General features: G+C 50.9%; 1 protein-coding gene across 1 annotated transcript in view; it reads right to left on the bottom strand.

The window, feature by feature from the left end:
- LOC133361588 (uncharacterized) overlaps window positions 1–14,867 on the bottom strand; it is a 55,961-nt gene extending 41,094 nt beyond the window's left edge. The window contains exons 1-7 of the mRNA XM_061580512.1: window positions 13,272–14,867; window positions 11,544–11,898; window positions 10,957–11,453; window positions 9,076–9,163; window positions 8,613–8,637; window positions 8,098–8,160; window positions 6,910–7,171 (exon numbers count right to left, since the gene is read on the bottom strand). Of these exons, the coding sequence (XP_061436496.1) occupies window positions 6,910–7,171; window positions 8,098–8,160; window positions 8,613–8,637; window positions 9,076–9,163; window positions 10,957–11,453; window positions 11,544–11,898; window positions 13,272–14,768 (2,787 nt within the window). The 5' untranslated portion in view covers window positions 14,769–14,867. The remainder of the gene's footprint in view (window positions 1–6,909; window positions 7,172–8,097; window positions 8,161–8,612; window positions 8,638–9,075; window positions 9,164–10,956; window positions 11,454–11,543; window positions 11,899–13,271) is intronic.
- Window positions 14,868–15,505: the final 638 nt, after the last annotated feature.

Genomic DNA, 15,505 nt, shown 5'->3' with positions numbered 1-15,505 from the left:
CAAGCGTCGACCAAGCGAGCATCGAAAAGGACGAGCAGCAGCGGATGAGCAACAAGAATCATCGTTCATCGCCAGAGCGCTCCAAGCCGGTGAACGCGCACAGCCGCGTCGTCCAGAGCCTGAGCCAACACAGCCTGAAGTAAGGACAGGTGTCCGTGTGAAGTTGGCAGCGATCAAGGAGAGAGGGACAGCAGCAGCACCACCCGGGCGTCACCGAGCGTCGTGCCGACTCCTCATCCAGCAGCGGATGAGCTGTGCGCTATCCGACAACGATATCATCGCGCACCGCCGAAGGCGAGCATCGTGTCGACTCAACAATCACCCAGCAGTGGAGAGGCCTGGAGCTGCCACCAAGAGAGAGAGAGCGCCATCGAATGCGCCGTGTGTTTGATACACACACACACCGACCAACACCCAGTGAGAACAGACAAGACGTCCAGCAGCGACGACGGAATCATCTCGCACCACGTCGGCGAGCGTCGTGCCAACTCGTCATCCAGCAGCGGAGAGAGAGAGCGCACGAGCAGCACGACCCGGGTGTCACCGAGCGTCGTGCCGACTCGTCATCCAGCGGTGGAGGAGCTGCGCGCTATCCGACGACGGAATCATCGCGTACCACGACGGCGAACATCGTGCCAACGCCGCTCGATCGAGCAGTGGAGAGAGAAAGCAGGACGGGCTCGCTGCAGCCAAGCCCAAGCCGGAGAGAAACTGTCTGGCCGTTGTTTGTATATTCCCTCCCCCACCCCACAAGCTAACGACACAACTCCCGGCTCTAAAAAATTTTAAATTAATTTTACAAGGGGACAACGCACACACAACACGCACACGAATAAGACTTTCAAAAAGTTATCTTTGTGTTTCAAAAGGGTTGCCATTTCAAGGTGGTGCGTTCAATATCTACTGATCGTGCAAAACAGTTGCTGCCGTCGAGTTACATGAATAAGAAATGTTTTAGTCATTTATTTTCGTTAATTGCATAATCTTACCAATGAATCTATTGACGTATACTTTTGCCTTTGCATATTAGAGTGTCATATGTTTGTTTAGAATTAAAATTGCTTAACACCAAGAGTTCGAGTGCTTCTTTCCCAGTCCATGCAAAACTGTCTTATTCATAAAAACTGTATCCTGCGATGAGATATGAATTTGGAGACCTAACATAACATAACCACACTAAGATAATCAGTAAATGTTTAATCAAAGATAATCGTTTTATCCCGATTGATACAACTCTGGTTTAACGAAGCTAAGCCTAATTATTATAACTGCACACATTAAAATAATCGCAAGCATTTACATAAATTACTACGATTATATCCGTGATTATCAGAATTTATGCATATAATTACATACATTATCATAATTTATACGATTTACGTATTTTTAAAAATTTTATAAATTTTTACTAGCGGTTAGTACCCGGCGTTGCCCGGGCGAAAAGGGCAGACACATGTAGTTACACACGCAAATCCATTGATACACACACATAGAGTTACATGCACAAATGGACTCACATACAGACATAGACTGAACAACACCATTCGCCACTAAGTGGCGGTGACATCACAACAACGCTTCTGCCAGGCTATGTGCACCTTGAGGGCACGTGAAGTGTCGAACGGCCGCTGGCAAGAAGTCACGGGGCAAACCCAGATGGCACAGGTCGACTGACTGAGACGACTGGCTGATGCACCACCTGTGGCCCCTACTGTGGCAACTTTCTGTGCTTTAGCCACCCGGCGCTCCGCTCATTGTTGTGAGCGTCGCTCCTCCGCCCTTCAGGACGCTACTGGCCAGTAGCGTCCTTCAGGAGCCTCCTCCATAGAGGCTGATCTTGACACGGCTGGTACCAGTCATCCGCAAGTGGACTCAGCTCCAAGTCCTCCTGTAGCACATCACTCCATGTCTTCTCCAGCCCATGCCATGCCCGTTTAGCCCCCTCGATGCGGCGGAACAAAAGCTGTTTAGGCATGCGGTGGCTGGCCATGCGGGCTACATGACTCGGGCAACGCAGCCTTGCCTGCCGGAGGTCACCGATGGCACTTTGTCCACATCTTTCAAGGATTTGTGAGCTCCTCACACAATGCAGCCTGGTTAAACCCAGGATGGATCGTAGGCAGGCCAGCCTAAATGTTTCTAACCGGCGAAGATGTTCCATTAGGGGAGTCCAAGTTTCGCAAGCGTAGAGAAGGGAGGGAATGACCGTGGCCGATAAGACCTGAAGCTTAGTACGGAGTGAAAAGATACTGCAGCTCGACTGATTCAGAGTGAGACCTCTGCTGTTAAACCGGAGCCGGTCATTAGCACACTGCCCAGGGAAACTCTCCACTGTCTCCACAACCACGCCATCACCAATTGGGAGTTGTGGGGGTGGTGTGTCCGATGGTACAAAATAGCAAGGCAGGTGCTTAGCTTTGGTTGGGCTGATGGTAAGGCCCCACCTGTTGGTGGCAAGCTCCAGGTTCAGCAGCAGCACCTCGAACTCCTCCTCCGAGTAAGCAGCCATTAGCAGATCATCGGCACACATAACGTGGTTGAGCAATAGGGAGCCATCCCTTGGCCGCACCCGGGCATCGATCAGCCTCCCATTGTATCTGTAGCAGATGGGAATTCTTCCGGTACAGGCATTGAAGGCTCGAGGAACTACGTGGACCAATGTGGGAGCCAGAGGACATCCCTGTTGCACCCCAAGGTGTAAAGAGAATGGCTCTGACTCACGGCCACGTAGTTAAGACGCGGGGCCGCTGACCATCATGAAGATCCTTAAGGATGGTGATGAGTGGGTTCGGGACTCGGAAAGCACGAAGAGCAACCCAGAGGCCAGGCCTACTGATGGTATCATAGGCCTTGACCAGGTCAATAAAGCACACGCATGGACTAAGATGCACACCTGGACCTACAGACACGCAAAGAAATGGAGTTACACTGACTAACATGGAGCCATGCTCACACAGCGACTAACACACACACAGATGGACTGAGACACACACACACACATATGGACTGACACACACAAACACATCGACTTACAGACACACACACATATGGACTCACACACACAGACATGCACTTGAGATACGCACACATGGAGTTACACAAACATATCGACGTACACATACAGCGACACACACACATACATAGAGTGACACACACATTGCCGTACACACACATAGACATGTGGACTGGCACACAGACATCCACTTGAGACATACACACACATTGAGTTGCACACGCATATATGGACGTACACACATGCAGCGACTCACACACACACACACCGACTCGCACACAGCAATACGTGGACTAAAACACACATTGACGTAAACACACATATGTACTTACACACACACATATGGACTAAGACACACACACATGAACTTAGACATACATAGACTGACACACACATAGCCCTACACACACATACACATATGGACTGTGAAACATTATTTTTATCAAAATTTCATAATCCGACATACAAATCTGTCATGTGGCCCACGCATGTGGAACAGTAACGCATTGTAGTGTAGTGGTTAGCGCACTGCGCTATGAACCCGGCGACCCGAGTGCGATTCCCGCTCACGGCCATCACCGGTGACGATTATTTCAACCGGTCCTGGGCATTCCCTAGGTCAACTCAGCCTCAAACGAGTAACTGGTGTGGTGTGAACATCGCCACTGAGGAGACAAAGGCGGCCTGGCGTGGTGAATCCAAGTCCCGGGCGATGCCGGGTAGTAATGCTAGTCAATTATATAATTACAATACCCTCCCCGTCTCCGCCTCGAATCACTGCACCAGATTGAGATAAAAGATGACGTCACCCTGTTATTCTATTTAAGACCAGGAGCGAGTGGAGGGCCTCAACATTATGGCAAATTGCCCGATGATGCTGGATTTAATTACCAGCGAAACGTTGTACTCAATATTTTAAATGATGTTGAATCACTCAACACACCGGTGGTGGGCGAAAGTAGTGAACTATTTGTCTTGATCTTCTTGGTTCTTTCGGTAAAGTCACGCAGAAGGGAAGTAACAAAATAATAAAAAAACATAATAAAATAATTCTCACGACGTTTCGGCCACAACGCAAGCAGCCGTCCTCAGGTGAAGAAACAGGTCTGTCGAGAAGACAGTAGGTATAGTGTATAGCGGATTGTATAATAATAAATAGTATAAAATTGTAATGTTTAATACAATATATAAAGTAATATATAGTATCGTAATTGTATAGTGAATCTACAGCAGTGTGATATACATTAGGTTGGGTAGAATAATACAGTGTAATATTACAATGTATAAGTTGGTGTATAGTAATACAATTTAATGTTGGGTTTGTCTATGGCAGTATATAGCAGGGGGTAGACCCGTGTGATGTAAGAGAATAAAGTTTAGCTGGAAGCATATTATAATTTTGCGACATAGAATTATAATGTATTACTTACTGTTAGTAGATCAGCTTATTGGAGAGTATATTTAGTATACTGACGATACTATGTAGTTTATACTTTAGTTGTTTACGTGGTGGTTGAGTTACTGCAGCTACATACTATTAGCATTCCTTCACTTCATTAATGCTACTCCTACCCCCTCCCTTTGATTCTAATCCTGCATAATGCACGGGCATAATGACTTTAAACCCCCTTCCCACCTCCTACACACTTCACAAGTAGTACTAATCCCATATCTGCATTTCCCATACATATGCTAAATTCCGATTGATATGGAAATTCTTTTTCATATCAATCGGTCTACCCCCTGCTATATACTGCCATAGACAAACCCAACATTAAATTGTATTACTATACACCACCCTATACCTTATACATTGTAATATTACACTGTATTATTCTACCCACCCTAATGTATATCACACTGCTGTAGATTCACTATACAATTACGATACTATATATTACTTTATACATTGTATTAAACATTACAATTTTATACTATTTATTATTATACAATCCGCTATACACTATACCTACTGTCTTCGACAGACCTGTTTCTTGCAGGATTAGCAGCATCAAAGGGAGGGGATATGGGAAATGCAGGTATGTTATTAACTCAGCTTATTGTAGAGTATATTTAGTATACTGATGATACTATGTAGTTTATACTTTAGTTGTTTACGCGGTGGTTTTAGTTACTGCAGCTACATACTATTAACACTCCTTCCCTTTATTAATGCTAACCATATCCCCTCCCTTTGATGCTGCTAATCCTGCATAATGCACGGGCATAAGTAGTACTAATCACATACCTGCATTTCCCATATCCCCTCCCTTTGATGCTGCTAATCCTGCATAATGCACGGGCATAAGTAGTACTAATCACATACCTGCATTTCCCATAAATATGCGAAATTCCTCTTGATATACAGATTATTTTGTCAAGGCGCCCTTTCCCCCCCTTCCAACCCAGCTTAAATATATGCTCCAAGCATGGTGCTGTTTCATTCAGACGCTGTCGCCCTGACAGACCTGGTTTTCATCTGAGGACGGCTGCTTGCGTTGTGGCCGAAACGTCGTGAGAATAAATTTTATTATGTTTATTTTTATTATTTTGTTACTTCCCTTCTGCGTGACTTTACCGAAAGAACCAAGAAGATGAATCCCTGCAGTCACGAAAGCTTTAAATCGAAAATCTATTTGTCTTGGTAAACGCAACACAATTTTTACTGTTTGGCAGTGTCGGGTGGTGGAGGGTTACGACACATTTGACTAATATTGGTCGCGAAAGTCTACGTGTTAAACTGACCATGTACTGTGTTAGCTACTGGAAGACAAAGGCGGTTGGCGAGGCTCTGATCCTGTGGAATACATATTATCTTGGTCGTGTGTGATTGGCATATTTAGCATTATCTCTTCTGAATGACCCTAGGTCTAATACTTTCATAATTACTTGGTTCATGCTTAACCAAGATTTGTGGTATACCATGAGTTGTTACCAAGGATATTACGAGGGTTTAATTAACATTTGTTCCCAGTCTGTATTGCCAGGGATCCGTGCTTCTTATTCTCAAGTTATATTTTGATATCCTGAGGTTGAAGATATAGCTAAGCGTCAAACATTACTGTTGTATTTAAAAAAAAAACCCAGTTAACTCGCAATGATTAACTGCCCTTGGTTGAATTTCGCTGTCCAAGGGAGGTTCATTACCTCTGCTGTTTTCATCATTTGTTTCTCTTGAAGGCAACTGGAGATTTCCTGCAGAATCTCATTAGCTTGTCTTTTATTTAGGTTCTTCTCCGCACCCCGCTGGTCTCCTCCGCGGACCAGCGTCGTCTCGTACGCGCCCCGCACGTGCTCCCTCGTCAGCTCCTCCACTCTTCCTCACACCCCGCTGGTCCTGATAAGGGACCAGCGTCTCCTCTCGCGTGCCGCGCACGCTCCTTCGTTAGCTCCTCTACTCCCGCACTCCACACACCGCTGGCCGAAGGCGTGCTGAGGTCCTTCGGCCACGTGGCCGATGGCGCGGATCTCTCTCACCACCCAACGTGGCTCAGACTCTTATTTTCCCCAACTGACCCCGATCTCTTCCAGGCTCCCACTTATATCCTCTCCCCCCACGTGACCCTGACTCCTCCCCGTCCGGATCGTCAGATCCGGCCTTCTAATACTGCCCTGCTGGCTCCGCCCCCATTCACCTCGCCTCCCATTGGAGCCGAGGTGAACGGTGGCCCCTCCCACATGCCCCGCAGACCAAGCTCCGCCCCCCAATACCCTGGGCCGTGTGATTGGGCCAGAGCCCAGCAACAACCCGATTTACGCTCGCCAGCCGTCCCGGCTGCAATAGGATAAAATAATGCGAGCGACAGCATCACAATCAGGAATCACTAGACACAACGGAGAGTATAACGACAACACAATTAACGAAAGGGAAGAGATTTGGAACGAGTGCGGGTCACCGGCCCGTCCTTCACGAGAGGCGGCGCCCCCAAAGGTCGCAGTCCCGATAGAGATTTAGGAGCGGTGGAACCGGAATTATCCGCCGCTGGTGGAGGCTTGTCCGTCCCAGCATCCCGTTCCCCAGAGAGGTCCGTATTCGGGGCCCCTGCAACTGCAACCGCGGTGGGGTTGTAGGGGCAGCGGGGCAAAGTGTCCCCGTCGCCGTGGTAGGCCCACTCGGTGCAAGAATCCATGTGTCCGGCAGGATCACAGCCGGGCCATCTACAGGAGGCACGACAGGCGCGCTTGCAGGTCAAACAGGTAAAGTCAGTGGCGCGTCAGATGCGACAGACACCGGCAAGGCAACGTTAGGAGATGACATATCCACACATGGGACTACGTAGGGTTTCAATCGGGACGTGTGAACGTACCAACGTCGCGATCCGACCCGAACGCGCGCGGACTGCGGGCTAGGGACCTCAATGAGCACAACCGGCCCCTGCCAGGGTTTGTGCAACTTAGGGGAGGTCCCCACCGGTACCTGTGGGCAGTGGAGCTAGGCCATGTCCCCCACTCGCCAGGGGGACCCACGATGAGAGAGCCGGGCGCAACGTTCGTTCCCCGGAATGAACGTTGCGCCCGGCTCTCTCATCGTGGCCGTAGCCAATCGGGCCGCCTCCCGCGCCTCCGCCACGCGCCGAGCGGCGTCACAAATATATTTGGGGAGGGGCTTAACAGGACCCCTCGCCCGCGTGCCCAGTTTCACTTCCACAGGCGGCACATTCTTGCGGCCGTACATCAAAAAGAAAGATGAGTACCCCGTCGACGCATGTGGCGCCATCCGGTAAGCGGAGAGCACTCCAGGGATATGCAAATCCAAATCGGCCTTCTTCTCGCTAACCGTATGACAGAGCATGGCCGACAGGGTCCGGTTCAATCGTTCAACCATCCCATCAGTTTGTGGATGGTAGGGAGACGTCCGAACTTTCTTAGTCCCCAGTGTGTCGCACACATCCCGCAATAGGTTTGAAGAAAAATTTCGCCCTTGGTCTGTAAGCAACCTTTCCGGCGCCCCCTTGTCCATCACATATCCGAACAGAAATGCATCCGTGATAGACGCCGCCGACTGGTCGGGCAAAGGCCAGGCCATCGGCCAGCGGGAAAGATATTCAACCCCGACCAGCAAAAATTTGTTCCCCCGAGCGGACGGGGGAAAGGGCCCCAGAATATCCAACGCCACCAACTGGGGGAATATACGGTTGCTTTGGCGGCTTCCGCCGGGCACAATCGGAGAACGCCCGAATATGCCCGACGACGTCAGTCGTCATGCCGTGCCAAAAATAATCCCGCTGCAATGTCAATAAGGTTTTCTGCACCCCGAGATGTAACAACTTCTCAGCGTGCAGAATCCGAATCAACTCATATCGCAATGACGACAACACAACAAGACACCAGCGATCGTGCAAGCCTTCCCTCCACATCAACAAGCCATCACGGGGAGCCGCTCCCGGCATCCCATTGGACGACGGATATCCCCTTTCCTTCGCAGCCCGACTCCGCAAGGCCCCCAGCGAATCGTCGAGCAATTGCTCTCGAACCCACACGGAACGCGGCAAATTCAAAACCCCGTCGGCCGGTTCCGGACACGTGGAAGCCACGGGCATCTCCACAGCGGACATGACAGGACGCGGGGGCTGTGTAACCCGCGTGCACCTATTCGTGCCAGAGGCGCAGGCGCAGGTGGTTCCCTGCGGCAATCAGGAGAGCGCGTCCGCATTTACGTGACGCGACCCCTTACGATATTGAATCTCAAATGAAAATTCCTGCAAATTTTCCAACCATCGTGCCAATTGGCCAGACGGTTGGTCAACTTTCAGGGAATATTGTAAAGCCGCATGGTCCGTGCGCACAATGAATTTATGGCCATACAAATACGGGCGGTATTGACGGACAAAATGCACTGTCGCCAACCGTTCCCGGCGGGTAACGCAGTAGCGGGTCTCCGCCGGAGATAAAACGCGGCTCCTGTAAGCCACAACGCGCTCGACGCCATCCTTAAACTGCGATAGGACGGCCTCAATCCCCGTGTCACTAGCGTCGGTATCCAGAATAAAAGGCAGAGTGAAATAAGGGTAGTCCAGCGTCGGCGCTGACGCCATGCGATCACGTAGGCCATGAAACGCCACCTCCTCCGCCGGCCCCCAGCTGAACCTCCGGTTCTTTGCCGTAAGGAGGTGCAACGGCGTAGCGATTGTAGCAAAATTTGGAACGAACCTGCGATAATAGGAAGCGAACCCGACAAATTGACGCATATCACCCACCGTGGCCAGAATCGGCCAGTCCCGGACGCACGCCGTTTTCTCCGGGTCCGTGGCCACACCGTCAGAGCTGACAATGTGGCCCAAATAGCGCACGGATCATTGCAAAAGGTGACACTTCTTGGGCTTAAATTTCAAATTGGCGGAACGCACCCTAGCAAAAACAGTATCCAATCTCTGAAGATGCTCCTCAAACGTACGGCTGAAAACAATAACATCATCCAAATATATCAAGCACGTGTCCCACTGCAGACCGGTCAACACGAGTTCCATCAACCTCTGGAACATAGCAGGGGTGGCATTCAACCCCATGGGAAAACAATTAAACTGAAACAGGGCCCTCCGACGTACGGAAAGCCGTCTTTTCCCTCGAGGACTCGTCCAGGGGGAGCTGCCAGAACCCCGAAGAGAGGTCAAGAGTGGAAAAAAATTTCGGCCCAGACAAGGCATCGAGGGAATCATCCATATGCGGCAGGGGGTAAGCGTCCGCAACCGACACCTTGTTTAACCTCCGAAAATCAACACAAAACCGCAAATTACCATCCTTTTTCTTCACCAGGACCATCGGAGCGCCCCATGGGCTGTTGGACGGAGAAATAATGTCGGGGGCTAGCATATCATCCACTGCGCCGCGTACATGATTCCTCTCCACCGGGCTCAACCGATATGGATTCATCCGAATGGGAGCAGCATCCCCGGTATCAATATGGTGGGAGAGCAACGAGGTGCGTCCCAAATCGAAATCGTCTTTACTAAAGACGTCAAAATATTTATCCAATAGCACGCGAGGCGTGGACCGCTGGTCCGTAGTCAGAGACGCATTTTCCTGGCACAACCCGGTGATCCATCGATCGTCCTGCGACGTCGAGGTCGAAACCCCCCTTACGAGGCCCCGGTGAGCCAAGATCATCATGGGCCATGAAGGCGGTCGTGGCATGGGCCAGAACCGTTCCGGCCGGCACGACGACATTGTCCGCGCCTCAATTCAACACTTGCAAACACGGAGGCTGACCTGGCCGAACAATCGTCTGTGCCGCGACCAGTGCCAGGCCAGCCATAACCGCGTTGGATGGCGACAACAACACCCCCGCCGCCCCCTTTAACCCCAGGCACGGGCTTCCGATAACGCAGTAGAATGAGCATCTGCGAGCCAGGTGGAATGTCGACCGAAACATCGGACAGCGCCTGCACCTGGCGGTCTGGGGCGGACTGGCCCCACGGCGACGGCAAAAAGAAAATCTTCCGGCCCGCCGGTAACTCAATACAATTCTGATCTACCCTTATCTGAATGGGCATCTATGCCAGGAAATCGGTCCCCAATAAACACGGCACAGCGAGGGACCTGGAAATTAACACCGTCCCCGAAGCCGACGCACCCCCAACCGAAATACGCGCCTCCACCTGACCAACGATGCCGATACTCCCTCCGTTCGCCGCAACACATGAATCGTAAACCGGTCGTACCCGCGACGGCGGAATGGACAAGAGATGGAATATCACGTCCGAGATGATAGTGGAGGACGCACCCGAATCTACCAAAATCCGCATGTCGATCCCCTGTATCGAACCCGGTACGGTTGACGACCCAGTAGTGGCTGCGACCACCCTCAGTGCCAATTTTCGCCACTGTGTCAGCGAGCGATGCGGATCCCTTAGAGTCCCCCCGTTAGAACAGGCCCCCAGAACGCATACCGACGGTGATGAATGAGATGACAGGCCTTGCCGGGTGTCTGATGCGTACCGACTTGCCTGACACGGCTGACTCTCCGGCGTTGAAGGCGCGTCCCCTGGCCGGGGACTCCGGTTGAAGAGGCGGGCGAAGGCAACTCCGACAGTCCTGCGCGAAGTGTCCAATACGCCCGCAGCGGTAACACGACGAGTCGGCCCGCCGCCCGGCTCCCCCCACGTCTCGGCGATCCATCGGCGGTGGCCCGAAACGACACTGCTCCCCCTGGAGGAACCCACTGGCCCTGTCGCCGCAGTGAGATCGCCAGGCCCCCTCTCGTCCGGCACGAAGACGGCCTTCGACGGAGTCCACACGACGGCGTCTCCCTCCACGGTCGGGCTCCCCGTCCAGGCGGTCATCTCTGCCCAACGGCGCAAGTTGAACTGCATGTTGAGGTACTTGGCAGCCATCCGGGAGGTCAGCTGCTCATGGCCGCACACCGGCAGTGGAATGCCCAAGTCCTTGGACAGCTCCAACATCTGACCCAGTATCAAGGGCTCCAACAAGTCGGGCTCCGTCTCTGGATACGCAGCCATGGCTAGCTCAAGTACAGCGCCCCGGAAGGCCACAGGCGATTCCTCCGTTGCCCATTACCTCTGGACGAACCTGCGGTGTGCGTCGTCCTGAGGCTCGTACACTTCTGCCATTTCGTCGAACGCCCCTTTCAGCGTCGCCTTCTTCACGGCCGCGATGGAGCGGAAGAATTTCAAAGACTTGTCATCCAGGAGCGTCGGCAGAACTTCCAAGGCCTCCGCATCCGTCCACTTGACGGATCGGACGGCCGACTCAAAACGCCACACAAATGCGCTCCAATCTCCTCCAACTGAGAATTCTTTAATCGTCGTCAGGCGATGGCTGCGAGTCCCCGAGCTGCTGTCTTCCGATGCAGGCGTCCCATGTGGCGGCGACAAGATGGCGGCTTCCCGCCGTTCGGCCACGGCCACACCCAAGATGGCGGCGTCCTGCTGCGTATCGGGAAGGGCGGGAAGCCTCGCAGAGGCCCCAATGGCGGACGGCTCGGCCCCACCCGACGGCTCCCCGCTTGAAGGCCCAACGCGTGGCTGTCCCGGCTTCATCGCAGGCGCCACCAGGGTGACTAAATCCAGCAAAACGGCCCGTAGCGAATCAAGCTGGTCTGCCACGTGTCACCAGCCGTGCTCGGTGCTCGTTAACGCAGACGGCCCGGCCGCCGCGACGACATCTTGTACTCCTGTCGTGTCGCTCGCCGCCACTTCGCCCGCGCCCTCCATGGTCGGGATCGCCACCGCCGGAGGAAGGTCCTCTTCGTCTTCTGAAGATGGCGTAGGTATATTCTTTTTCTTGAGATGTTTTGACATCTCGAAGCACTTCTGACCCCAGTGTAATAAAAGACTCCGTCAGGCACTGTTGGTCTCCGCTTGTCTTTTATTTAGGTTCTTCTCCGCACCCCGCTGGTCTCCTCCGCGGACCAGCGACATCTCGCGCGCGCCCCGCACACGCTCCCTCGTCAGCTCCTCCACTCTTCCTCACACCCCGCTGGTCCTGATAAGGGACCAGTGTCTCCTCTCGCGTGCCACGCACGCTCCTCCGTTAGCTCCTCTACTCCCGTACTCCGCACACCGCTGGCCGACGGCGTGCTGAGGTCCTTCGGCCACGTGGCCGATGGCGCGGATCTCTCTCACCACCCAACGTGGCTCAAGACTCTTAACTTCCCCAACTGACCCCGATCTCTTCCGGGCTCCCACTTATATCCTCTCCCCCCACGTGACCCTGACTCCTCCCCTTCCGGATCGTTAGATCCGGCCTTCCCATACTGCCCTTGCTGGCTCCGCCCCCATTCACCTCGCCTCCCATTGGAGCCGAGGTGAACGGTGGCCCCTCTCACACGCCCCGCAGACCAGGCTCCGCCTCCCAATACTCCGGGCCGTGTGATTGGGCCAGAGCCCAGCAACAACCCGATTTACGCTCGCATTACATATACAACATGCTCTTCGAGTGTCTGTGATGAGATGATACAAAACAACTGAGTTGCTGAGGAGATTAAGCAAGCACCATATAAATGCTAAAATTATTATAACATAGTATAACATAGAGAATGCTTTGGAGCTTATTGGCTCTAACTCCTGGTTACAAATCTACCCAACCCACAGGTCCGCAAATACTGGCTGCTCTTACTCTGCAGGTTGAACCTAGGAATTGAGTGTGCAACTTCACGTTATTTTAATTAAAAGGCCTGTGACAAAGGTGCATCTATTGGAGCTTCATTGTCTCAAACTTACACATCTACCGGGTCTCCATTTGACTTTGCATTGCCTAAGAAGTCCACCCACACCTCCACTTCCACAAACTACTGGGAGTTGCCTCGCTCTGCCTCACAGTCAGAATTCTCCTCCTGCTTCACGTTGCCTCCATCGATGTGAAGGTCCGATTTTGGAGTTGAATCTTCATCTTCACATTTTACCATCGCTTCTTCGCTCTTCACCATCACTTCTTCACATTTCACCTTCACTTCTGCGCTCTTCACCTTGATACATTTAATTGTGTCCAAGCTGGAATTAAATTCTGGTTCTTTTTTCAGCAGGGATGGGCTCATTGCAGCACTTGGACTTTCACAAGCCAATTTCAGACTCCGCTCCTTGGGGATCTTCTGATGTATGTGTGTTCTCTGGTGTATTTGAAGATGTGATGACAGTGCAAATGCCTTCCTGCACAGAGTGCACTTGAAGGGTTTCTGTCCTGTGTGTGTTCTTTCGTGGTTGTGAAGATGTGATGACAGTGCAAATGCCTTCCCACACACAATGCACTTGAAGGGTTTCTCCCCTGTGTGTATTCTCTGGTGTCTTTTAAGAAGTGATGACTGTGCAAATGCCTTCCCACACAAAGTGCACTTGAAGGGTTTCTCCCCTGTGTGCATTCTCTGGTGTTTTTTAAGATTTGATGACTGTGCAAATGCCTTCTCACACACAGTGCACTTGAAGGGTTTCTCCCCTGTGTGCGTTCTCTGGTGACTCTGAAGATTTGATGATTTTGCAAATGCCTTCTCACACACAGTGCACTTGAAGGGTTTCTCTCCTGTGTGTATTCTCTGGTGTCTTTTAAGAAGTGATGAATCTGAAAATGCCTTCTCACACACAGTGCACATGAAGGGTTTCTCCCCTGTGTGCGTTCTCTGGTGACTCTGAAGATGTGATGACTTTGCAAATGCCTTCTCACACACAGTGCACTTGAAGGGTTTCTCTCCTGTGTGCGTTCTCTGGTGGTCGTGAAGAATTGATGACTGTGCAAATGCGCTTACACACACAGTGCACTTGAAGGGTTTATCTCCTGTGTGCGTTCTCTGGTGTGTTTTTAGATGTGATGACTGTGCAAATGCCTTCTCACACACAGTGCACTTGAAGGGTTTATCTCCTGTGTGTGTTCTCTGGTGGGTCTGAAGATTTGATAACGCTGCAAATGCACTTCCACACACAGTGCACTTGAAGGGTTTCTCCCCTGTGTGCGTTCTCTGGTCTATTTTAAAATGTGATGACTCTGTAAATGCCTTCTCACACACAGTGCACTTGAAGGGTTTTTCTCCCCTGTGTGTTATCTGGTGTCGTTTCAGAGGAGATGAACCTGAAAATACCTTTACACAGAAACTGCACTTGAAAGGTTTCTCTTCCGTGTGTGTTCTCTGGTGGATCTGAAGAGTTGATGACTGTGCATATGCCTTGTCACACACAGTGCACTTGAATGGTTTTTCTCCTGTGTGAGTTGTCTGGTGCTGTGTCAAACTTCCAGTACGATCCGTGCTGTTTGCACACTGGTCGCATTGTTTCCTTCTTGTACCGAGCTGCGCTGAGTCCCTTTGCTCCATCAGACCAATTTTGCAGAGGAAGAGTCAGAGGAAGCGTCAGCTGCAGACAGAAAAACATATCCACACCATCTACGTCAGTATCAAGGCACAGAGGAATGCATATATACACAGTCACACATGACTTACACGTTTATACATATTCATATTTTCATGATATAGTGAAAGAGATTCCCCAATTCATCACACGGGCTGTTAAGGCACACAATGAGAGGGCAAATGGTCAAAAATATGCCTGGACACCCGAGTATCTTCAAATTGAATGTTTACCAAAAACTCCAAGCACACAATTTCGGTTGTCTAGCTACGACAGGAATATTTTTTTTTTCCAATGATTAACCATGCAAAAAAGATTTAACTACACTTATTTGGACCATCTTATTTGACAGACAACTATTACAGGTTATTGATAGACAGCCAGTTTTGTTTTACCAGGTTTAGTTTTTTTCTTTTTTCACACTTTTGTTATGTAGACTAGGCGTAGTCACAAACCGCACCTCTCCATAACAAAGGCTCAATCTTTTGTTATGCAGTCTATTCTTAGTCTTAAGCCTCACCTTACCATATTAATAAAAAGTGTGCCGTACTTGGCCCTTCCCCTCTTCAACCATTATATATACGGAGTGGTAGCTCTTGTAATTTCTCATTTACTTGATACAGCTGTCGTGGCTGTGACGGTTCCACCTGAAGACGGAAGCTTGTGTTGCCTCCGAAACGTCGTGATTTTTATTTTACTTTTA

This window comes from Lethenteron reissneri, unplaced genomic scaffold (assembly GCF_015708825.2).
Source record: "Lethenteron reissneri isolate LAM-NWPU_2019-01 unplaced genomic scaffold, ASM1570882v1 scaffold_115, whole genome shotgun sequence".
Taxonomy (NCBI): Eukaryota; Metazoa; Chordata; class Hyperoartia; order Petromyzontiformes; family Petromyzontidae; genus Lethenteron; species Lethenteron reissneri.
This window is presented reverse-complemented; position numbering and strand designations above follow the sequence as displayed.